Genomic DNA, 26,484 nt, shown 5'->3' with positions numbered 1-26,484 from the left:
GTTGGTGGTCCTGAGGATTCCTAAGGATTAAACTTTTTTATTCACCTACAGAACCTTTCTACAAGCGGTATCTACACTGTTTTTTCTCCATAGCCTTATATTTCTTTCCCAGATTTTAAAATTTTCTATGTTTATTGGAGAACATTTAGCCTTTGGGTTAGTTCACAAAGGAGCATCACTTTTATGCACTGCTGTCACCCACATATAGCTTTTTTTTCCTTTATCAACCCAAAAGCAAACACCATTTTTTCCACATTTCAAGTGGTAGCACACTGAGAAAGTAAAACAAGTAATCTTTGCAATGCAGTTTGCAACCCTAGGAAAACTCTGCAGTGAAGTTACCCTACCTTCCCCAGGATATCCAGCTTCAATTGTATCTTTAATTTCACTACAGAGACCAGCAATCTGCAAAGCTGATTCTTGGCTGAAGTAAATGCTGAGAAGTAGATAATACAGTTGCAGAAATGGAATTTGGCCCTCCTCTTTCACAGCATAGTATTTTTAATGTAATTTTTTATATGAACAAATGGTAGCAGTACGAGCAGGGAAGATAACATGACCTCAGTGGAAGATCAAAGATGGAAAAGAACATAAGATCACTAATGGAAAAGAAAGAGGGATGAAATACTTGAGAAGATGGCCAATGTACTGGCCTTCTGAGATGCAGCGGATAATGGTACAGCCTCCAACTAATAAAAATACTGGTTGCCATACATTCAAGGTGGGTGGGTTTTTAAAATTTTTATTATAACCATGGCTTGCAGAGTTATCAACTCAAATCATCATCAAGATTCCAAACATGGCATCCTCCCAGGATAAGATTCACCTCTATTCCTCCCCTTTGGAGTTCAAATTAAATGACTCACACTTCTACAGAATATCACTGCACGCTGTCACTGCGTGGGGATCACCAGAAGCAAACAGCAGAAGGCAGAGATACATGAGTCTCTGTGCCCAGAATAAGTCCCGTAAGACGTGGTTGTAACAAACTGTGGAACGTCTGCATAGGGATGCTAGTAAAAAATCTCAAGTTTATCTACTTTGTTGATAGCAATGTTTAGCCCTGCCCAGCACTTTATCTTCTCAGAAACACCACCCATTAGTGATGCTTGTGTGTTATAAATTATTATCCCTATTTAAATTACATATAGAATATTAATAAGCAATTCTGCACAGCCATGTAGCAAATCAGTTGGGGAGCTGGCAAAAACTCTGAGGGGGTTCTTGGGTCCCAGTCCCATGCTCAGCTTAAAAGAGCAAAATGCCAGTTTGTACACTTCATAAATTAATTATACCCAAAACATTCTGGGACTCCTCTTCCCATGCATTTTTTTCTCCTCTGGAGAAAAAACTCAGGAGAGCACCTAACTCATCTCCAGTGAGGCACAAGAAAGGTATTTTTGCCAATAAATAACCACCTGGAACACAACAGAATAACAGTCCCCCCCAGCAATGTTCTTCTAGGTAAAACTGCACTGGGCAGTGAAGTGGAACAGGAAAGAGAAAGTATAGTAAATCTTCTTAGGAGTAACATTAGTTTTAATGCCAAAAACCGGTTGACTTTACATTTTAATGCCTGTTCCAGTGTTGACTAATTTATTCAAGCACTGCATAAAGGCTTTGTGTGCTATAAACCAACCAATTTTAACTTCACACATATAGCTCATGCATCTTTGCGTGCAAAGTGATTCTCAAACAAGCTGCAAAATAAAACTGAGTTAGAAAGGTTGCTAAAAAATAGTCATTTTCAAGCATGTGCAAAATTTGTAAGGTCTAATACGTGTCAGTTTTGCCTCTGGGAACAGACAATTCAAACAAAAACCACAAACCCCAAAGGAAAAACAATTGCAATAACTCGTTCAGGTTACAACTCTTGGTGCCTTACCTTTCTCGGAAAGATCAATCAGCTCCTGGTGGATTCGATGTCAAAGCCAGCAGAAGGCTCTATAAGTGACACAGTAAGTACCACTTGCCTTGATATTTAAACACTTCTTTGCCTCATGCCCTCTCAGCATTGGGCTGGGTATGGGCAGCCCAAGGACACTCTACTTTGGTTCTCCCCATGTCATCGTGCACCTGATAAGTGTGTTGTATTTTACCTGCTGTTCATTTAGCTTCCTTTGTATCTCCTCAGAGTCACAAGTTTCATAGACGATAGGTTTGGACAGTTCTGACTCAATGTGGGCAAGCCAAGATCTCAGGCTACTCATGTTTTTATCCAGCTGCTGTACTGCGACGAGGGTCTCCTTCAACTTCTTTACCCTGTAAAGAGAAAGAAACGGCAGCATAAGTACACCCTGAAGGAAAATTTCCACAGCATGTGTTTCAGGGAGTTTTCAGAGAAACTTAACTTAGATGGCAAGTTCTGTTCTGAAGTCTTCCTTTATTATGTAACAGAAGTGTATTATATGTGCAAACAGTCCTGCATTCACAGGTTCCGGTTAAGAAAAATTAAGAGCTTACTAATGCCAGACAACATTTTCAAAGCTTCTGGATCTTTATCAGTTGAGTTAAACGTTTGTTAAGAAAGGAAAACTTTTTTTTTTTAATGAATTCACACACACAAAAACCCCAAAACATTCTAAGTAATTTAGTTGTGTATTTGACCAACAGATGACAAAAGTTCTTCTTAAACTACAAATAACTTATTCCAGTATTGGTGGTGGAGTGCACTGAGTGAACAGGCCTTTTCACCCCGGTGATTTCTAAACATTGACCTACATATCATAGAATGGTTTGGGTTGGAAGGGACCTTTACAGGTCATCTAGTCCAACCCCCCTGCAATGAGCAGGGACATCTTCAACTAGATCAGATTGCTCAGAGCCCCATCCAACCTGACCTTGAATGTTTCCAGGGATGGGGCATCTACCACCTCTCTGGGCAACCTGTTCCAGTGTGAAGACTTGTCCTTGAATAAATAAGTTTTACAGTGAGAAATCCCGCTGAGAACTTAGTGAAAATTCCTGAATCCCAAGGGCTGCTTAAGTTGTTCTTGGTCTTAACAGACTATAGATTTAAACAGATGAAATTGGAATGTAACTGCATGGCTATTTCTAAGTAGTATTTTTCTTGAGACCCTGCAACAGTAATGGCCAGGAAAAATTAAATAGTAGGGGTTTTTTTAGTCAAAGGAACAATAAGCTTAGAGAGTGAGGAAAATTTGACTAAATCTTCATCCTATCTCAATATTTTTTCCTTCAGACTGTTTCAACTGCAAAAAAATCTGTCAGTAATTCCCCTCTTCCTTTCCCCATGTTACATAACATACATTAGTGGATTCTGAAATTGTTCTAAGCTTTCTTTTTTTTTTCCTGTTTATGTAGTACCACAAACAATTTTGAGTAACATTCCCTTTTATGCTTCTATTGCTCTTCCACTTAAGTGTTTCAATATCAGAAAGCTTTAAGAGATGAGTGCAGCTGGGAATGGACTGACTAAATTGGGTTGAAAAATACAAGATTGCCAGATTTGTCAAACAAACAAAATGCCACCTGACTATCCTATAATTCAAACAGAGCAATTCACATTTTTTCCATAATACTAACCAGCAAATTTATCAAGTGTTTCCATATTTACAGCAGTAGCTGCAGCTGACCATTAAGAGTCTAATATGGACATCCTTTTCTTACCAAAGATAAATGCAGAGATCTTAACATCAACTTAAAAATCTTAAAAGTTAAATCTTTCAATTTCTTTGTCTCTTTCTAGCCCTCTCTTTAGATCACAGATCGTCAAACTGTGGCTCTTTAGCACCAAGCACGCTTCAGAACAGTTCGAATGCATCTTCCTTGCCAGAGTCTCATGACCAACAGCTGCAGGGTTGTGGTCTGAAAAAAAATCTTGGTAATTGGAAAAAATATGGCTAATCTGAAAATCTGGCTATGAAGGGACTGAAGTCAACACAATGGTGCTGAAAGACTGCCCCAGTCCCCATCATCAGGTTATCCAGAAACACAGCTATGTGTTTAGCCTTGGAGAGATACTAGGAGAACAACCAATGTCTGGGGACACCATCTCCTCGTCACCTATGGCTGTACACACAGTGCTTTGTGGGTTTGGACCGCTTGCTCATAGGATGAGCAAGAAAGTTGGTTATCACTTTTCTGGAACTCACATACAGCTTTTCAGTCTCTGACATGATTAAGAGGAGTGAAATCCTGATCATTTTGTGCTTAGATTTTCAAGGCTGGATGCCACTGATCCTTTGGAGGCATGCTGGAGTGGGAGAGGGAAAAATGAGTCATGTCATCCCTGTGTAGAAGCAATGACACTCTATCATTTGCAGTCCCAAGCCGTGGACCAGGCTTTTCTTGTTCGCAATTATATAGTACCCTAACCTCCGTGCCGAATTTTATTTACATTTTGCCTGCAACATCTGATAAAGGGTCATTTAGAAAGTGCCCTCTGTCTCAGGCAGACTGCATGGGAATACATCCCTGACAGAGCAAAAAACAACCCTGGCCCAAATAGAGCTATTTTCAGTCACATTACCTAAGTTACTCAAGAAAGAAAAAGAAAAAAAAGTGCGACATACTAAAAGAACACTCCAACCAAAACCAAAACCTACTGCTAAATCTGCCCTCCTGCCAAACTGTTGCAATTCCCTGCACCTAAATTCCAAAGGTTAAAAAAAAAAAAACCAACAAAAAGAAAAGGACAACTCTATTCCTTCCCCCTGCTACATTTACTGTTAACACTGTTCTTTTTTTGTACTGAGTCTAACATAACAGGTTCCTTGCCCATGGTACAAATAGAAGCAAATAACAAGTGCTTCTTGGAGTATGCTGGGCTTACTTTTTTTGACTGAACTGCAATACAGTGTTGTGCCTCTAGCTACTCTGAAAACATATCTGTGAACAAATAATAGGTGTAATCCGTCATGTCTAAGAGATTTCCTTCTGAATTTTAGCAGGCAAGATGCCTATGCTCTTCATCTCACTGAATACTGTGCCTGTGTACAAATAATTACATGTGTGTGCAACAAAAATATATCTCTCTCAAAAATGTAACAGCTCAAAATCCTATCTTTCCATGATAACGGCAGGGCCTGAAAGCTAACGAAACTAAAAGCTTTGCTTAGAGACAAAGGTCAAATTATAAACCATTCAAGTATGTGGGATCCCCAGCCAACTGTAATTTTCACCTTTTGAAATTTCATTTACAAAATTATGTTTAAACAGTTAATTATTCCAATAATCATCTCATGCTTTTGTTGCAGCCCTATGCATGTTACTGCAAGAGACTGGAGATAACTCCTCTCCTTGATAATGAAGATTCTGCATTGAAATCAAGTGGTTGGACCCATGACGTGGTGGTTTTAAAGGTTGGTTTTTTATATAAAACACACACACACATCAGTCTTGCTACATTTACGAATAGTTAAGATTCTCAGAAAGGAAAATACTGCAGAATTCAACTGTTTGTTTTTATGGTTTACTGACAAAAACTCATCTGAAAATTTGAATAGTCTTATGATGCTTACATTTCTGTGTTCCAATTACTGTACCTCAGTTTCCCCAGGAAAGTAATAACTTTAAAATGTCTATTTTACATTAAGAAAAGACAGTGGGAGAACAACTTGGAGCTGAAATTACACACAATACCTTTAATTCAACTAGTCCTAAATTAGACAGCCTTAGATTCCACTTAAACCTAAACAGGAACAACCCTGTAAATACATAACGATGCATCATATAGAACTCATAGCGACTGTGTTAGTCATTTAGACAGCTGGTTACTAATATTAAACTTCAAAAGCAACATGAAAAAAGTCAGGAAGAGCATGTTAACTAAGTCTGTACAAAGCCAGTAGAAAGCAGAAAAGTTTTTTTTTTAAAACATCTACTTGGAACTGGAGACAAAGTTTCAAAAAACACTTCCTCTATGAAATAGTGAAAACTACTACATTATTAAAATCAGTTTTTAAAAAAATCAGTTTAACAATAATCTGTTTGAGATTAAAAAATGATTTATTGTTGAAAGTACAGTACTACTGCATACCAGGACACTAGTACCGCCAGTTATATTTGCTCTTCAGATCAGTTTCCCCTTTCAAAGAGTAAATTTCTAAAACTGAACAGCACCAGCAAAACTTCTAGTAAAGATACTGTGAAGAGGGAAAAAGAGAATCTGAATCAAAAATCCAAGATTATGTAGGCTGAGTTCAAGTATTACATGCAGTTACAAACCAGTCATTAATATGTACAGGACAGACCAGCTTTGATAAAGTTAAGTCTGAAATACTTTCTTTACACCCTCTCTCCTTCTCTGCCTTTCACTTGTAGCCATGCCCCTTTGATGACACAAACAGTGAGCAGACAAATACAAAGTCTGCTTTCTCTCATGTGTGTACATGCTCTTGTCTTTAAAAACATCAGTAAAACCAGCCTACAGTTTCTTTCAGGAAGCTAAGAGATTTTACTAGTTCTAAGTCTGCATCAGTAACAAAAAATTATTCTGGGATCCAAAAGTACTAGCTGTAAAACAAAATATGCTGCTATCACTGTCAAGTATTTTTAAACTGAGCAGAAAACAGTAATTTCTATCTAAGGCAGTGATTTCTACGTATCAATATTTCAATTAGTTTCCCAGCAAGCCAAGACTTCAGAAAGAACCGTATCAATCAAAAGCAAACAAAAATAGCTGCCTGCCTTGTGATATCACAGTTACAGTCTGGGAGATCTGAATCCACACTGCCGTCCTCCGCCATCCTCACAGCATGCAAGTCCTCTGCCACCACCATGAAATTTTCCAGCATTGAAAAGAAGAACTTCCACTCCAAAAGCCTGCAAACACTGTGCTTTGGGCGGGGGAAGGAAAGGGGACACACTTCTCTTTGTTGCTGAGTACTGTACAGAAAATGTTGCACGCCAAACAAATGTTAGCAGCCGTTGCTTGATAACATGAGACCGAATGGTGACAAGTGGTCATGTTTCTAAATAAAACTTGCATTCATCAACATGTGTCAGACTTGATCTCCAGGAATGTGGACCATGAGTGCTAGGGGAAGGGATGAAAAAGACATATAACAAAGCCTTCTTTGCAAAGCCTGAGCAGTTGCAGCAACTGCACTGCTTCCTGGCTGTGAACATCTGTAACATTTTTTGCGCTGGGCTGACATATCAGAAAAATTCATCTGAAAGGATGAAAATGTTCTAGAAGGACAGAAACAGAAGCGTCTGATGCAGAGACACAGCTACCTTTCTGTAGCTGTCTCTTCTGCAGTTACAGACCTCCTCAGAATGGAGAGGCAATTAAAAAACGTGGGTTAGGAAACAGAATGTGAGAAAGAAAGAAAGATGCTTTTAGAGGTCAATGGAGAAGTTCCACCGCACCGCATAAAATCAACAGGTAACATTCCAACTGGATGCGTATTACCATACTATATTACTAAAGCATTTTCACAGAGCACTTTCTATTTGTTCACAGCTGTAGGAAACAAACCACTAAGAAAAATGCTCCAGGCAAGGGATGACTGTAGCTCTGCAGAAAAGCACGCAGGCTCTAACAATAGATTAATGCTGTCAGGGATCCAGAATATGAAAAGATGTGTTTTATTCTCAACACCAGAACAATTAATCTGCATTTACAAGCTGAGTGCAGCCAAAATTGTGTTATGTGATATGTTCCAAACTCCAAAATATCATAACAGAAACACACCCCAATATGTAACAACATATTCTAAAGAGCCTCTGGAGCCTTCTAAAAATTATCTTGGGGGATGCAAACCCTTTTGTCCAGTGGGAATTAGACAGCAATACAAGTGCTTCGTGCATACGTTAATCAACAACTTGGGCTTTAACTGCTATCCGCCCAGGCTACAGCTGAACTAGCAAAATTTCCACAACCTAGCATCAAACCTCTCCACCATTTACTTCCCAACTTCAGCAACGCAACGTTCAAGCTTTGCTGAGTTTTTTTGCACTTCAGTAAGCACTGGAATGGAAAGGGTTATATGTTTAATTGCATAGAATAGTGCTGAGCATGCTAGTTGAGAAGGCTAAGTTGAAATGATCTGGAAATAAAAGTAAACAAATATTTTACATACATTAGTTTAGATCTAGGACTTGACACCCTGCTTCATGATAACAGAGTGACAAAGTTTAGGTGTATAACATTGTAGTTTATATCTCCCCACCCCAAGAATGATACAGAATCCTGAACCCTTACCTGTCCCTATAGAGGACACTAATCTCTAATACTGAATAGACAATACAGATCTTTTAGACATGTGTTATGCAGTTTCTGAATGCAATCACTTTTCACTAGAAACTTCCTGAACATATTATTTAAACATTTGTCTGAGTAGGTGCTTCAAAAGACAAACACAAAAATACAGCAAATATACTTTATGTTCAACAACCGGTGATGTATCACATCATCTGAAACCAGCAGGCTCCTCGACCGTAATGCACCGCTTCCTGACTTAATTGTTCTGTAAGAAATATACAGTGTTCATTCCTTTAAAATGAACCACTATAAAAGGAGCTGAAGCCATCAGAATGCTTCTGCTTACATAAAATTTACTGCTCCCATGTTTACAGATTTCAGAGCAGGAATGCAGTAAAATCATATGAAAAAAGACGATGAAACTAAACAAAACCTTTTGCTGCTAACATGACTAAAGCATTACTAATTCGTATGTCCTTATGTCACAGAAGTGTAAAATATAAAGTACATGCATATTTTAGGAAGTGCAAAATTGTGACAAAATTATTGTTGGTAATGGGAGGGAGGCTGTAGCATGGCTCAACAGAAAGTACTGAAACAAATATACTGGTTTCTTCACATATCAAACAACAATCCTGTATTTCTTTAAGTTATGAAAATTGGTGTTATATTTTTGATATCGAGTAAAAAGAACCTTTAAGCCCAATGTGCATACATCTAACCTGAAGTTACTCTTCTCCATCAGTGAAAAAGTAATCAGGCAGAAAAACTAAGACTTAGTTTTGGAACTGCTCTTCTCAAAATCCAAAACCACAAATGCACTGTTTCGCTTCCCCTGCCAAGAATTTTTTTGAAAAAAAAAAACCAAACCCTACATTTGCACCCAGTTTTAAGCACTCATCTGAAGTAAGATGGTACTGGAGCAAGTCTCACTAAATCTGACTGCAACCGATCCCATGTTGTTCTAGCAGATAATGTTTTGGATTGATTCTTCTTGAAGAAATTATGTCAGATACTATAAAGTAAAACAGGAAGGTGACTTTCACATAAATGTGTTGATGGTGAGGAATAACCTCATTTCACAGTTAATGATGAACAGGCAGACAATAAAAAGATTTTAAATTCATTACATCCAGCATATTAATCTGACCCACATAGCACTTCGAAACTAAACAACTGTTTTACCTGGCTGCAATAAGATCTAGAAGATGTTGCCACCTGTCATTGATCTTGCCAAGTTTGTACTCAATCTCTGATGCCTTACTCTCATGGCTGGCTTTAGCAAGTCGCTCTCCCATTTGCTGGAGCTGGATTTTGTTCTTCTGGGCTACAGCAATTTCCTCTTGATAATCCTGGATAGTAAAGAGCAATCAGAAGTCAAGGTACTTATTCTGAATGCACTCTGCTTTACACTACTAAAGGAATCATACAAAAATATAAGTGAATGTTGTTTTTTTCATGATTGGTACAGTGGAGAGACAACCTCTTAAATATTAGATGTATAACCACGAACAGCTTTATCAAAAGAATGAAAAAAACCCCAAAACAAAACACAACGCCTTCTGTAAATATATCTGCTGTAGTTAAACTCATTACAGGCAATTCTGATTGGACATTTAGTAAAGCATTCAGATGCCTTTGACTTTGCATTCACTTAATTTTCTGGTATCCTGCGAGGTCCTACCTGAAGAAAGACAGGAAAATGCTGCATAGAGAAGAACACAAACACACAGTCTTACTGGAACTTATAAATATCAGTGTAAGGTAAAATCTCCATTTCAGCTAATTCAGTATCCTCTTTGCCACACAAAACAAGTAATCAATTAAAGAACAGTATGTAAGTGTACACGCACTGCACAATACCTTTTTAAGTTTCTCAATCATTTCTTCTATGAGGATGTCGCCATTTTGAGAAACCTTACTTTCCATTTGTGTCAGCCACTCACAGAGCTCCTTGTTCTTCTCGCTGAAGACAGCCCACTCATTCAGTCTCTCACTAACTTGTTGTCGACGTAAGGAGACCTTAAAACAGTGGTGGAGAGTAAATAAAAACAAAACAGTAATTGCATTTAAGAGATGCTTGAAACACTTTGTGCCTTAATGTGAACTCCTCTGGCCCTGCAAAAATGTTCCAGCCACTTACTTGCCATTAAAATAAACTGGAGTTGTACTGCAAAAACTTCATGTGACTCTCTGAGTTTAAGAAGTAAGTGTTAATCTCAGGTTTCCTGTTAGCTACATCCTATGCATAGAGAGAGGCATCCAAGCGTTACACTCAGTAGCCTGTCAATACCTTGTTTTACAATGTCTCTAACCCGAAGGTTTCATTAGAAGATGAAAAATAAATTTTCTTACAATTTTTTCTCACTTATAAAACATTATAAAGTATAACATAATGTTATTTTTAGTCTAAGAGATTAAATAAAAAAGGAAGATATAAATGCTTGACCAAAGCAAAACAATAGATATATACTATACAGGTCAAACTCCAAATGACTGTGTAATTTGTGCATGAGCATGAATTGTAAGTACAAAGCTAAATCAAAGATACACTATATTTTGCATAAGCAATTTTCTATTTGAGTCCCAATACACTCATTTCAGAGATGACTGTTTCTCCTGAATGGGCATGACACCTTGAGACATTCCAAAGGACTGAGGTGTGCCCTGACAGGAAAGAATAGGCATAAAACACCAAACAGGCAAATGCTGTGGTTAATACAGGAGGAAGGAAAACATTGCTATGTTTAAGAAATTGCTCTAGCAGTGGTACCATCTCAGACTATGAATAGTAATAGACAAAGGTGGACACTGAATTCAAAATAGCAGCAGAGGGTGAGCAACAAAGTCTTCTCTCCAGTTTCAGACATTTGTACAACTACTTACTTCCTCCCCATTGTAATCTGCGTTGTTTCTGACTTTGTATCAGCATTTCAGCTGAGAAGATGAAGACTGTAACTGCTCTTTCATAAACAAAAGTGATGTGTTCTTTAACTACCATGTTAGGTTTAACAGGGGCATGCACGTGATCTCACATTTCCTTTTTGCGGTTCTAAACTTGATGGCAGCTTTCCAGAAATAAGCAACGGTTGAACAAAGTGTTGCACTAGGTTACATCCTGAAACATTCAGTACTCACAAAACTAAGATAAAACTTCTTTACTTGGCTCCCTCCTTTACCATAAACATACATGCAGTGACTACACCGTAGTTCAGATGTATCTATATTGGCTCATTCAAATGCAACTAACTCATTACAAGTTCTGTGCTGTTAACTGTGAAGCATTTTTCCTACTTTGGGGGTGGTTTTGACGCTTTCACAGGTACCTTACATGAGGTAACTATTTCAAAGTTAGCCCTGGTATGTCTGGACTGCAATCTCTACTGAAAAACAGAAATAACACTAGGATAATCTGAAAAGCTGGGTGAGGGAGACTCCACTCCCTGGATTTCTAAGTGCAAAATGGAGGCAAGAAACACACTAACAGCATGATGCACCTGAAAAATCAAACAATACTCCTCAGCTCATTTGGCAGCCAAGCAAGTCGCCCTCAGACTGAGAGAAATACAGACACCAATGTCTGAAGAAGCAGAAGCTATCAGCAGAACTGAGGGTACAATACAGTAATGTTGAGTGGAGAGGGGACATCCTTTCTGAGCACAGCTCCTCCGCCAAAGCACAGTGAACTATATTACTTCTGTGTTTTCCCCAGCCAGCCATGCCACAGTCCCACAGCGTGACTCTTTTGTTGGTTTTTCAAGGCTGCTTAAATACGACCTCACAGCCATGACAAAGTTCAGGAGATCTAGAAACGCTAGCAGTAACTAAAGGAAGCATTTCAACGGATGTTTTCCCTGATTCAGCAAGAGTTCAGTTTTGAATCTGAGTGTGCCTGCATGCATCTTTTCTAAAAGCTGCCACTTGCATTCAGTTTTTCTCCCAACACTTTTGTAGCCTTGCATACTCATATCAGTGCTCAGTACTATACTTGCCTGGTGGCACAGCTCCTCCCACTGTCTGTGTAGAAGCTCTATGCGCTCACTGAGGATTGAGATATCATCTGCACTGATATATACAGACAGGGTCTCCTTCAGTAGAGAAAGGTGTGCAAGGTCATCTGTCCATCCTTCAACAGCATTCTCTAACTCCTTAAAAGAAGCACACAAGGAAAAAGGACCAGTTTGCTAACAAATAAAAATTTGAATGTATTGATGAAGCACGAAGACAAGCATTGTTATCCCACTGAATTAAAGTCATATCTAAGCAGACCCACCATTTCAAGTGGAATGTTTCAGCCCCATTTAAAAGAAAACAACAACCCCATACGCACCAATATTCTCCCCAACAGAGAATGACACATCAGCCTTGTAAAAAGTAGTCACAAACTAATATACTACTCAAACCTCCCTAAAGTTCAAAGGTATTTGAGAATTTCAGGTATTGGTTTGGACTTCTCTGTATTGAAAATATTTTCAAGTTGTAATCCATTTTTAAACTGCAAAGAATATAGCAGAAAAGTGCTATCTAAGATCTCCCACAGTAATCTCACCTCAAATAAAAAACACTAAAACAACATTTTAGATACCACAAGTTTAAATTTGAAGTTAGAATTTCTATAATAAAAACACACCAGTATTTAGTGCTTCTACAGTACTTTTCAGACCCTGTTCTGATCTCACTTTGATCAGATCCATATTTACTCTGCAGGATTTGCATTATAGTGAGACCACTTGGGTATTATGCTGTCCAAATGTTACATGGATAGTTTCTTGTCACAGGGACAGCTGACTGGTTTGCACAGTCAGTAATGGGAAGCCTGTTAACAATGGAAGAGGTTACTGCACAAAGGCAGGCAAAAATGAGACAACAGTCAACAGAGAACAAGTGCTTTACCTTGCAACGAATCTGCTCTGCATGCAACTCATCATGGTGTTCTGGCAAAGGCTGAGAAAGCTGTTTTTTGAATGATCTTAGCTTCTCCAGGGAGTCTCCTATGCCCTTTTCAGACTTTTCCCAGTCCTGAAGGCAGAATGTTTATTAGACTTCAGTTCAGATCCGGATTATATTTACGTCAGTTGATTTGCCCAACTAACCACTAAACAGTGAAAACTTTTTCATAATAATAACATGCCCTGAAATCCCCCTCTAAATAATACTCATAGTCTCAGAGCTTGAGTCATGTGTACAACTGTGTCAAGTTTTTTGTGTATAGGTCTCTGCTAGTAGAAATACACAAGCCAAAGCCTCCTGTTATTACAATGTTGTCTAGATCCAACTCCATCCTTTCAGAAAAGCCTCTCCCTGCCAAAATTATTTTTCACTTCCTTTCTTGAATGCCTGTATTAAACACACCACTGTTCTTTGACAAAAGCTCCAAACAGGTGCATTAATCTCCAGGAAAAAAAAAAAAGTGGTTGGGGATACCGCAAATTCAGGTCAGATTGAAGTACCTGCAGTATCTCCTCTAAATTATGATTCTAGCAGCTACACCCAGCTTTAGTGTTTGTATCCTTTCCAAAATTTTAAGTGTGTCCAATGCAATGAAACCATACTAATCATCATGTGACAGTATGGTTTTACCTGCCTCACCTGCTTGTTAAAGCCTATTAAAAAGGTACTCACAGAGAGAAAGATCTCTGATAAGCCAGTCAACGCATAAAGAATGCCAGTTGTGTGATACCTGAAAATATGGACCTTGTTTCTCTTAGTCTTCTGTATCAAGATATTCTCCTTCTACCACTGCATTTGTATTTCTCTCCCTCCATTTTTTCTAATCGATGCCAGTATTTCATGATCATCTTCAGGATGGAGAATTACAAACAACAGGTCTTGCAAAAAACCCCTCTCTTTAGTGTCTTCTTTCTTCTTCTCTCCTTAGTAAGTAATATGACCTTACATGACAATAGTCTGTGATGTTCTTAATGCAACACATAATCTTTTAGAATATACACTTGTGCTTCCCATTTGGTCAGAAGACCACTAAAAAATCATGTATTTAAGACCAAGATAGCATAATGTAATGAAGGCTTGATATCTATGAGATGATTTATGCACTTTGCATGGTGATTTCCCTACTTCCTCACCTTCAAGCATTAAGTTCCATATTTTCATTGAGACAAAATACCACAGAACCTTTAGTCTCCCTAGATAACAGCTTTCATGACTAAAATTTCCTGACATAATTCCCCCACTAGAAGCCGAGCTATGAGGAACAAGGCTTGAAAGAGGAAGAAAAAAATTAGTTATCTGAACTTTTCCAAAATAATATTTCATTTTCTCGCACTGCTTTGCTTCTTGCTATTTACAAACAAAACTAAAGTATCTGCAATTCTGTAATTCTATTAGACCTCTGAAACTATTCTGAAAGTTTACACTTGCCCTATTCTTTTAATTCTTTAAAGTCTACACTTGCCCTATTCTTTTAATACACACAAGTCCAGTTTTCATTATCCTCCCTAGAATGACTAAAAGGGAAAAACAAACAGACCAAATTTAAATTCCTGCCTATCACCTTCAGTACTTAAAGTGTGGTTAGCAGGCATTCTGGACGTTGCTTACATCAAAATAAAGTTGAAAGCTCCCTTCTCCAAGATCCCAGAAGTTTATCTAAACTAGCAAATACTCAAGACACTGGAAGGAAACACAGACTACTACACTGCTAGATAGATCTTGACATTGGCATGTAGAAGGAATAAGGCAGGTCTAATTTTCAATACAGTATGTATAAAAATTAATCAACATTGTGCAAAATAAAATACATTTTTGCTCTATGTTGAAAATAGGACTCGTAGGTATATCCTTTTTTGGCAGTGTTCTGGATATACCAATTAAAAGATATCAACTAACATACAAGCCTACTGTCAAGTATTACCACTCCTAGTTTTCAGAGGTGGTGAAATGAAATCATGAGCTCATGTAGTATATATGCAATTCCTGTATTTGTGCTTATCCCTTGAGAATGCTTTTCTTCAACAGGGCTCACAGGGAGAAACCATGAACTTGCTGAAGAAGTACAGAAGAAATCACACACTTACTTTCAGTAGTAAAGCCAGCTGTTTCTTCTGTTGCTCCAGCTGGGTGCTAACTATCTTCCAGCGCTCCTGAATTTCGGTAAGCTCTGTCTGCAGGGCTGCCTCAGCTCCACTGTCAGCAGAGAGCAGCAGTTGCTTCCCAGCTTCCACAGTGAGGATATAACTCCCTTGCTGCCTTAGGAGAACTTTCTCTTTAAGCTGAAAATATTAACAGTTTTCTGTCAGCTTTGACTTTTTAATTACAATTAGCAATTCAGTATAATTCCTTCTCAAGCCCATACTTTAATTGATTGCATACCTTGGCTTCAGCATGAAGGCATAGGCAGTAAAGCATACTGCCCAAATGCTTTACCCTAACCTTTTTTTCACAAACATTTACTGCAGTAGACCATTAGAAAATTTCTCCAAGAAGATAAAGACGTGAAAAACTCCTTTCTCCCCATTAATATCAGTATCTCAATTGCTCTTAAAGCGAAATAGTAATAGAGAAATAATAGAAAAATAATAGAGCCTATTATGCTTGTAAGCTTTATTATTGTATGTATCTTCCAGCCAAAAAGCTTGAAGACACCAAGCTGCTAAATAGATACTGTTAACCTCACATGAAGATGGACAGTCAAGGTATCCTTTTTTTTGTTAGCTAGAATACATTCCTCAAACAGGACATCATTGTTTTTTTAAAGACATTCAGTGTGATGTTAGCTACAAAGCAAAACCAGAAGCAAACAAGGCTCGAGAGAGATGGCCCAGTAAGTTCTCCGTTGCATGTTCTTTATGAACTCCAACTTTGTTTCCATCACACTGCTGCTTCTGAGGCTATGCCAGTTCCAAAGAAGAACTAACATCCAATATTGCTTTCTGCAAAGCAGATAGTCTGAATCTAATACATTTTAAAGAATGTTTTGAATGATGAAGGCTGTAAAAAAGGCAGGGATTTTCCCTCTTTCTTCAAACACACTGTACGTACCTGCACTTCATCCAGTAGCGCTCTGGCTTGCTGCAATGGGATAGGAATGTTGCCCAGCCCACTTACTGGCTGACAGGATATTTCCATCAGCCACCTGTGCAGCTTCTCTGCCATCTCCCTATAGCGTTGCCACTGGTGAATCTGGCTGTCAATGATCCCCCTCCTCTGCTGTGCCCGGCGAATTACTCCTTGCCATTGATTACTCAGAAGAGTCAGCTTCAGATTAAATTCATCCCTATTATAAATAGATAAATAAATAAAAATACATAGTATCCTTCATACTTTGATCTATTTGTTTAATGAAATAAACTGAAGGGAAAGGGAAGATGTTTTCTGGCTGTCAATTATGAAACACTAGGAGAAAAGCACTGAAGTCTCATGATAGCTGACTGAGGATGAGAACTTCACACTTCATGTACTGGGAGAATGAAAGGGCTCCAATTATTGAGACCTTAAAAAACCCAAACCTTTAACACACAAAACTCTTCTACCTTCTCCCCAGAAATATACAAAGAAAACCCACAGGTTTTGCCAGTATGGGTTAGCCAAATTCATAGTAAATCATGGAGATTTCACAATTCACCCCGAGATTTACTACTGAGCTCAAAGCAGGCATAAGATACACACAGCATTAACAAAATTGTCACATCCCAATAAACAGTTCATCATGATACCCTTAGCAAAGTCAATGAGTACGCACAAGTGTGAAGCCACTGGTGTTTCACTGATTTTCATTCATTTGATCACAAGTGTTTAAAATAAAATCTCAGACAGCAATGAATTCCTATTCCATCACATTTAGGCTGCAGGTGTTCTTAAATGGCAGTAGGGAATTCTCTTGGTAGAGGCAAACCCCCAGCTGGCATAAATCAAGTGTAACTCACTAAATATGTCACTAAATCTGCCTCCTTTGGTGAAAGTGCCATTTTGAAAGTGCATCAAAATAGACATATATGCAACATGCTTGATAATCCAAGACAAATCTTTTTCAGAGAAGCAGCCTCAAGGCTGTTGTATTCCCAAATGCATTCACACATTCACATATGCCATAGCATCCTAAAGAACACTGTCTTATTTAAGAACTGGCTAATTAATAGCTTAACCACAGCAATAGTAACTTCTACCTCAGAAAAGCATGATCTGAACACTGAAATCTGCTACCTGCTCTGTTTGGAAGTCCCCCACTAGTCTACGTATTACTTCACATAACCAGCAGCAGCAACAACACAGGGATGTCTACCTGTCATCCACCTGTCCTTGTTCTAGGAGGTGCTGCCCATCAGAGATAATTGAATGCAAAATCTGCTGGCGGCTGAACATCTCTGCCTGGAATAGCTGTTGTACAGGAGACAAGGATGTTAAAACAAGATCTTACATTTTAATTCTGTCTGTATGCACTGGTAAAAATGAATTTTCATGTATTTAATCTCATTTCAAATTAATTCAACGGGAGTTTTTTCATGAACTTAAATAGAAACACATTTAAAAATCTCATTGCTGGAGTTACTTGCTGCTTCTAGTAATTATTATTAGTTCCTTAAGATTAAAAAAACCCCACCTATTAAAAAGCTAAATAGCATCAACAGGAGCTAGGTTTTATATCTCTGAGTACAATTGTGCAATTGGCACTATAATTTACAACAAAATCCAGATAGGGTATTTATTGCATTGACAGAAAGGGCACTTTTTATTTTCTGACATGTTTAAGAATATTATAGTCCTTTGCGTTGTTAAATTGAATTTACGCACAGATTGCATGTGATAGTGTTATACAAACTTTTAATACAATTTTACACTGCCAATAGTACTTCAAAAGAAATGGTCAGCCACATGTAGGAGCTAGAAATCAATTTTCCACTTCTTCCAGTTTTTCCAATTTATTTTCCAATTTTCCCCATCAGCCACAATAAACTTTCACAATACTTTTAAAACTCCCTTATTATTTAAATATTACTTAAGACAAAAAATTACCTAAGTGCTGCTTAAGCAAAGATTACTTAAATATATACCACTTAAATTTACTTTTAAAAACATACTTTCTTTTAGTAATGTACCACGTCTCTAGATAAGGTTGTTCAGGAATATTCTTATGTTGATGAAGGTACACCCAGGCACCAGCTCAGGACTGGACCCACCCCATGTTAAAAAGGTTTTCAGAGAGATTAAAAGAGAAAGTATACTGGTATGAAGCTCGAGATTTTTTTTTTCGTTTGTTAGTGATGGTGTTTGCAGTTGATAGAAGTTCACCGTTGCCTGAACTGAGAACTACTGTTCCCCAAATCCAGATTACACCCCTGTTATATGGCTTCCCACCAGTTCAAATTGTGATGTACCAATCCCTGCATCTGCAACTGCCAGCAAAATACCCACTGGCACCTGCACAATTAAATCCCTCAAGCACATTGTATGTGGCTTAAGACTTCTAGACTATGGACTAATTTTTCAAAATGAGATTTTGCCTCTCTGAATCACTGAGTTAATTTTGAAAATGTTACCCAGGTCATAAATTTTCCCATAGAAAGAAATAGTGTTGTCTAATTTCCTTGCAGAAGTACTTGATAGTGTTCTTTGAATACCTTGGCTCTTATGAATGACTGAGTCTGAACCAGAGGGAAACTAATTGCTCTATTATCTCATGAACAAAACCACAATACTGTGGGGTTGAGAATTTCAGAAAGCTGAGCAAGAAGGCAGAAATTTTATTTCCTGTCACATCTGTTTCTATTGAGTTAGGGGGCATTGATGAAGCACAGGAGGCAACAGCATCTACCAGCATTGTTGAAAGATTGAGACTAAACAGAACACAACTGGTTATAAAAAAAACACTAAAAACCAACAAAAGCAAACCCCCATAAAAGCAACAATTTTAATATTTTTTTAAGAGGACAGGTGAAACAAAGTATGAGGAACCCTGCTTAGAGTGCAGGTATTCAAGCCCTACCCAAAAGCAGAGACATTTCTGTCAACATCTGCTTGCTCTCCGCATGTACGTTGTCTCTGTACATAAGAGGGATACTCCATTATGTGGGACCACTTGCCACCCCAATTTCATCTCATATGTACATCACTGAATCACAGAAATAGGAATTCAAAGGAGGAGGAAAGGAGGGCAGGTGTTGGAATGCACAATACCAGCACTCTGGAAAGAATTTCAGTAATTGAGTTGGCAAAGATCTTCCCCTTCCCCTGCCAGCACTTTCTCAAATGCTTGTCTCGGTGCATTCCCACTGCGCAGGAGTCCCAAGCAATGTACCAGGCTTGCAAATGGGTATCTGGAGAATTGCGCAAGAACGACTACATGATCATCCTGACAGACTTATCTGATGCAGATGCCAGTGTTAGTGCATGATATTTGAAAAAGGTATCACCTCCATGTTGCTGGTTTGTAGATTTCAGTGGGAAGTTATTTCTAAATAAGGCCACTGAGGTAGCTGGGGTCCTCTTTGAATAAACACCAGCAAAGTTATGAGTCAGCACTGGAAAGCTGATAACAGAGCTGGAGGCATTTCAATATCCATTCTGGGAATGCATGTGGAAACAGAATATTTTCTCATTATCTTCAAAAATATAAAGCAAAACAATCTGGAAATTCCTCTCAAGAAGTTTAGGTTTGACCCTTTCAGCTGCAAGGAGTGGAAAGAAAATTCTTCATGAGTATCAGGAGGCACTGCAAAGAACATTGAGTACTGAATACATTTAGATTATATAAAATGCCAAAAAGCTTTAGGTAAAAAAGAGATGCAGCTTACAACATTTTCTTAGGATGAATTGCAGTATTTAGAAAATCAGATATTAGTTCTCTAAATTCTGAGAGATGACTTTATAGTTGTCACAAAAAAAGCTTCAACAGAGTGCCTGAATAACACTCATCTGAGCTAACTGCTCAGATCAAGGTTTCAGGAGAGAATTAAGCCGAGATCTCAAGACAATTAAATGCAAGAAGATTGCTGTTAACCCCTTTCAAAAAACTATAGCTATAACTGGACACAACAACACCAGGAAATTATCCACTTCGACAGTAACGATTCCTGGACATTCAAATCTCAAAGACCTGAGATGTCTCAACTTACAAAGACACTGTCTAGTTAATGCTGACAACACCGAGTTGTCAACAATGTCAACAAATGGATGACATTTGTGAAAGCAAAGGCAGTTAAATGCTAAAGCAAATGTATGCTAAAGCAAGCAAAACCAGTTGTGAATTACTTTCTGCTATCAGACATTCATCCAAACACTGTGCTGTGAGATATAAGGCAAGGCGGGGGGGGAGGGCGGTAAGGACATGAGTCTCCCTATGATCTGGCCTGAGTCTATGGGTAGGTCAGCTGAAAAAGTTGTGGGAACTGAAACTACTGTGGCCACATGGGAGCTTTGGTATGAAAATTGACTTGTCTTACTTGATCTTTACCAGGATTCTTGGCAGTAACAATATGGGTGGAGAAAAAATGTGCATCACAACTTCACTGAAGAATCATAAAGGCATCCTCTAGCAAAAACTCTGAATCAGTTTTTCTCTGCAGCAAAAGCTGGGCTAGTTCTTGATTTGTTACAAACAGACGAATGACTCCGGCACACAGCGAAGTTCAAATCAGTTTGTTCTCCAAGGAAATGTTACCAAATGGAGGCCCCATGACAACTCATATAACTCAGAATTTGACAGAAAGTCTTCCTTTAACATGCTCTTCAGATGCTGTGTATGTTGGCAATTTAATAACAAATAAACAAAATCAGAATAAACTGAAAGAACAGATATCTTCTCCAGTTAGGACTGAAGATAAAGGGCCAAATTGCATGAGAATAGTTAGGTTCTGTGGGAAGACCAATAAAAACTTTGATTTCCCTGGTACAAACCAATCTGAAGTAGACTAAATGTAGGAGACAAGCACTCATAGGCATACTGATACATCATACACAAATGCAGACAGATACTAAAGTAATACCCCCAAACTGGGTATTATTGACATATTTGCATGCTTCCATTTTTAAGTTAAGATATCCTCAGATGGTGCCGGCAAATGTAATTCAATTCATGGCATACTATTATATTACTCCACAAAATAATGTGCATTCCATTTATGTATAAATATTATGTGTTGTAGTTATGCATAAATACACATGATGACTTGCCTCATGTGCCCTCTGTTGCTCTAAAAGGCTTTGGTAGTTTCCTGAAATCTCTGCTGCCATCTTCTGCTCAGTCTGAACTAATAAATCCATCCAAGTCTCACATTTCTCCAAGAAGGTCTGCTGTTGCAGCAAGAAAGACTGCAGCTTACTGAAAGAAAGATGGTTTTAAGTAAGGTCTCCTCCTCTCACACACAGTGTTAAGAGTCTTGCAATAACTTTTCCAGCAGAATTCCAAATCAGATGGTAACAGTTTTCCCACTCAGCTGCCTCATTCAATTTATTTAGTCAACACTTTGAAAAGTAGCAGTCTTCCTCATTTCAAATTCTGTTAATTTGTGGCAAAACCAACAACTCAGCTCACTGGCTTTGCTCTTTACTTCTAAGTACAGCAAAGAAAAGGAGCTTTGGTTAACGAAATATCTGAAATGTTTTCTATATTCTGCAAAAGGTATACTTTCTAGCTGTTGTAATCTAAGAAAACTATACAACAATCTTTAACTATCCCCACCTGAATCTCTCCGTAGTCTGAGATGAGATCAGAGACCAATGTCTGTTCAGGTTCTGCATCCTTTTGATTTCTTTATCATTCAGAGGAAGCCTGTAACCCAGCTCATTAAGACGGTCCAAATCTGGGGCCATACTGCTGAATTTCAACATCTGACTCTGCAACAAACAATAAAAGTGATAACTAGGAAATTCAGTAATTACACTATTATAGACTGAAAAACTATGAACTAGCAATCAGTTAAATTTGGAATGGCCTTGGTTGCCACCAAGTGGCAAGCAATCCCTATACCAGGGAAAAATTGCATTTCCAGTTTTCAGCCTCTGGTCCCAGACCAGGAGAAGACTTATGTTCATATTTAAACATGCACAGAGAAGTAAACTCAAATTGCACTGAAGTGTTTTGCTGAATTGGGGGTTTACCGCTCAGAGCTGCAGAAGTAGGCTAGTGTTTGAAGCCATATGTTTATAATGTAAAAAAAGTGAGCCTTTTTCCTTGTTTCTTAGCCTGAATGCTAGGCTGGCAAATTCCCATTGAACTTATTCAACCTTTTAGTTTTAGTTTTTTGTTTTGCAGTACAGAAATATCCAATTTACTACGTTAGGAAAATGTCCTGGTTTTTAGCATGCCCAAAGTGGAATTATGGGTATAGTTAATCCTGATAGAAAAATAACGGAAGATAAATATGACAAAAACAGCTTAGATGGCAAAGTTCATCAACTTCCTGTCAGAGCCTCTGAAAGAAGAAGAGGGGGGAAAAAAAGCCCCCTCAAAAAAGAAAGAGTGAAAGAGCTCAAGTGGAGATCACATGGTACACAGTATGAATGTTTCTTCGGTATATCAAGATACCCAAAATGAATAGATTACTTAATCCCTAAACTAAATACCACTGAGACAGGAATTGCATAAATTCAAAAAAAGTCAAGAGAAAACAAGATGAAGGAAATCTCCAAAACCTGCCAAAATTTCCATTCCCATTTTGATTTGATATTAATTTTATTCTAAACAGTTTACCTGTCCTTTTCTTCTTTACTCAGGGGCAAAGTAACACGGACAATCACTCCTTGACTGCCACCAAACTTCTAAGTTCTCAGTCACTTTTGCATGAGTGACAGTCCTTTAATACATATAGAATGCATGTATGATATTTGTGCATACCCTGTACTAAAAATAGCCAGGCTAACAGAAAAAAATCAACACTTTCTGTGTTTATTAGTCACCTTGAGTTCCTCCATTCTACTCTGTATTGACGAGAGATCAGATGAGTGACTGGGATCCTGTCCTTTCAATATTTCTTCTGCTTCTGTTATCCAGGCCTCAAGGACTTGCAGGTTCTTGGCAAAGGTTTGATAGTCCAGCACTCCAGCCTTGAATAGAAAAGGACTCACAGTTTAAGAACTTCGGCCACATAGCATCCATATTGACGTTACACTCCTGGTTATTCTTATTATAGATTTGCAAACAGCTGTATAGGCTAGGAGTAATTGTAACTGCTGCTTTACTCACAGACTATGGAATTATTGAGGTTTTTTTAGGTTAGAACAGAGGATTTTTGATCACAGCAAAAAGGCAGCACTTCAACAAAGTGCATAAATATCTCCTTGCCTTGAAACAGATAACCTTCTCTAACTTCCTTTTATGAAACTAACTCCTCTGCTTAATTTATTGTCAGCAGAGAGAACCACTAGTTGCTATTATTGCAATTTGAAAAGAAAAACTTCTCTTATGTTTTGTCTCCTCACAGCACAGTGATGTTATAAGCACATTCTAGACAATGCTGGATTTCTTGAGTAAATCCTTTTATCACCCAAACAGAAGCCACTACCTTTGTTGCTTTCTCACCCATATACTTTCCTATGGAACACATTCTGCCACTCATTTTTTGCTCTTTAGTCACTGGTGACACAAGCAATTAGCAACATCTACTGAACAGGCTTTGACACAAATGGTAGGTGTCAGTCTGGTCACTGACATTAATAGGAACTGTAAAAAATCAATTCTACACAATTATTCAGAATCTCTCATTTGTTTTACTGCTAAAGAACTAGATGGAAAGAGAGGTAGCTGTGGATCCAGCTGTTAGCGGTATTGCTGTCCGCAGAAAGCATGGTGGCCTTGGCATTCCAGATAGACACTTTCCTCCATGAGGTTTGCTATCTTCTTCCCAGAATTTGGACCTTCTTACAAGGTCTCTGTGCTGGACTTGAGCATATTTTCTATTCTCAGCTTTGGCTTCCAGGGAAGTCTAGGAAATGCTGATGAACAGGTAACACCACCCTCTTTTCCCAGGCAGTTTTAGCTAATTTCTGTGTTTTAAGGTACCACAAGATGATCAGATTCAAGGACTGAAAACACTCTCTGCATACCTGAAGTACAGCCTGTTGCTTGCGGAGAGCCTGTTCTAGGGTTGACAGATTCTGGCTCAGAGAAAGATGATCAGACTGTATAGCTGCTGCTGCTGAAGCCTCCACCTGGCTTTTAAGCTCCTCTCCAAGTTCTTGAAGAACAACCAGTGACTCCTGTGCTGTCTTCAAATCCGTGAGTACATCCTGTGGCAACACATTGAATAAAGATATGAATACTTAAGCGGACACTCTGCTGATGTCATCTGCCCCTGATTTAAAGGAGGAATGAAATGACTGAACTCCACCACTAAATGCAAAACTTGTATTTACTACTGTATTTCAATCCCAAAGTGTCCACTCACAGTCTGTATGAAAAAGAAATGACGTGCAGAATGAAAAAATAAGTCAAAGTACCTGTGCACAGAGGAACAGAAAGAAGTGACTGCTCAGCTACCTTTGAGCAAGCCTGAGTTACTGATGAGGCGATACTTGTTAAAACAAACCTCTTGAATCTACTGACATGCTGGTCCTACGCAGTGGCAGCCCTCACTGTAGGTTGATTCAGGTCTGACTAGACCTCCATTTTTTTCCTGCTATGAATTACCAGGAGGGATGAAAAAATAACTTTTGTAAATGGCCTAACATAATGGCTAAAGAATGGGACAGCAGGAAACGAAGAAATAATTCGAACTGAACAATTTGAATTGCCAGTCCAGATGACTATGGCAGCAAATGCTCAAAAAGCTCATTAATGTGTTCATTTTTTGCCTTGCAATTGTTTTGCTTACACTAAGACAGTTAACATTTTAATTTTTTTGCCAATGACACTTAACATTAACTTAAACTCAAAAGAATCAAAGCGTAACCACAGATAGAAGATAAACTATCCTGCTGCCTTGAGATACAGTCTTGAAAAGGAAGAATCTCAAGGTTTCAGAGTGAATGGTGTCCTTCCATAAGGAAGGATGAAGACATCCCCAGAACATACACAGTCTCTTTTCATTCAAAAAAAGTGAACAGCCTTGATTGGTGGGAGTATAGTCAAAGGATCTTGTGCTTCTTTCTATTATAAGGAACTCAATAGATTTGGTAGAGTTATTTTCCCAAGCAAGAATCTCTTCCATAAGCAGGGACTTAAGGCTGAATCAAATGATATAATTTTTCCACCTTCTCCAGAGAGATGACTTCAGATACAAGCTTCTGAAACAATACCACAAGTAATAGAGGGTTCACACGAAAAGTGTGAGAAACACAAGAGATTTGGGTAGCAGACGTAAAGCTGTCTCTCCTGTGCCTGAGATGCATCAGTAAAAAGAAATGTGTTTGTATGCAAGTTTCGAACACACCAAGTACAGAGTTTAGTAATGGAGAGCCTCTTGTGATTTTTAGCCCACAGAGCTGTGAAAAACTGCAAAGCTTAACTGAACATACATTGCAGTCCTGAATCCAAGTAGTGACTTCATCATCAGCAATGTCTTTGCTGGTGGCAGTCTTCAGGAGTTCATTGGTCTGGTCTTCCCGCTGATGGACTGTGGAAGAGCACTGCTGATAACAGTCCTTGTACCTCTGCCACAGCTGAAGGAGGCCCTTACTGGCACGCAGCCGCTCTGCAATCTCCTGCAGAAGGTTGTTCCACCTGGTGAAGAGACTGGATGAATGATCGAAGCCTGGGAGGCCACAAGAACTATCCCTGCTCCTCTTCCTCTCTGCTGTTTCCCATCGTCTTTTGGCTTTTAAGAAATTTGGTAATAATCAAGATCAAGACATTTGGGGAAAAAAAAAAGAAACCCAAGAAACACATTGACGGGCTGCTCTGACCTGTCACAGCAGGTCTGATCTGTGCTACATCTTGGATACTGTATATTAATGCTTGAGGTCAGAGCTGGAGTGCACTTTTTGAAGTGAACCTCCTGCTATTTCCGCTTAGTACACTTTGGTTCGCTGCACAGAGCATCAATGACCGACCATGAACTGCCAGTACCAGACTCCTGCAAGGGCCTAAGCAGCCCAAACCAGGTCTAAACAAGAAACCATTTCTTCTGCTGCAATTTCCTCCCAAACCCTGACAAAATATTTAAAGTCATAAAGCTCTGTGTAACTCCCTTCTAAAATACTCCCAGACCTATTATAACTTTTTATATTTTTATTATCCAATTAAACATCTAACCCCCCTTTGAATTCTTGGCTCTAATGGCAACCAGAAACATGTACTTTCTCAAATGTGCCGGTATTTATCAAATTGCCTCATTATTTCCTTACTAAAGGAAATTACAGTATTTTTCAATTATTATTATATGATAAAAATGGTGAAGTGAAAATTCCAGCAGTCATCACTGAAA

General features: G+C 38.5%; 1 protein-coding gene across 2 annotated transcripts in view; it reads right to left on the bottom strand.

Moving 5' to 3' along the window:
* Window positions 1-26,484, bottom strand: part of SYNE1 (spectrin repeat containing nuclear envelope protein 1) — a 269,690-nt gene that overhangs the window by 29,581 nt on the left and 213,625 nt on the right. Inside the window, exons 117-129 of one of the 2 annotated variants that reach the window (XM_075498968.1) lie at window positions 25,577-25,781; window positions 24,167-24,349; window positions 23,021-23,167; window positions 21,804-21,958; window positions 21,296-21,443; window positions 17,409-17,503; window positions 16,169-16,403; window positions 15,205-15,399; window positions 13,064-13,189; window positions 12,163-12,318; window positions 10,034-10,192; window positions 9,356-9,522; window positions 2,100-2,262 (exon numbers count right to left, since the gene is read on the bottom strand). In XM_075498968.1, coding sequence (XP_075355083.1) covers window positions 2,100-2,262; window positions 9,356-9,522; window positions 10,034-10,192; window positions 12,163-12,318; window positions 13,064-13,189; window positions 15,205-15,399; window positions 16,169-16,403; window positions 17,409-17,503; window positions 21,296-21,443; window positions 21,804-21,958; window positions 23,021-23,167; window positions 24,167-24,349; window positions 25,577-25,781 — 2,134 coding nt within the window. Of the gene's footprint in view, window positions 1-2,099; window positions 2,263-9,355; window positions 9,523-10,033; window positions 10,193-12,162; window positions 12,319-13,063; window positions 13,190-15,204; window positions 15,400-16,168; window positions 16,404-17,408; window positions 17,504-21,295; window positions 21,444-21,803; window positions 21,959-23,020; window positions 23,168-24,166; window positions 24,350-25,576; window positions 25,782-26,484 lie in introns of those variants that run through there. The other variant, XM_075498969.1, reaches the window with a different exon arrangement.

Source organism: Mycteria americana, chromosome 3 (assembly GCF_035582795.1).
Source record: "Mycteria americana isolate JAX WOST 10 ecotype Jacksonville Zoo and Gardens chromosome 3, USCA_MyAme_1.0, whole genome shotgun sequence".
Taxonomy (NCBI): Eukaryota; Metazoa; Chordata; class Aves; order Ciconiiformes; family Ciconiidae; genus Mycteria; species Mycteria americana.
Note: the sequence above shows the minus strand (reverse complement) of the source record. Positions and strands in the feature narration are given on the sequence as shown.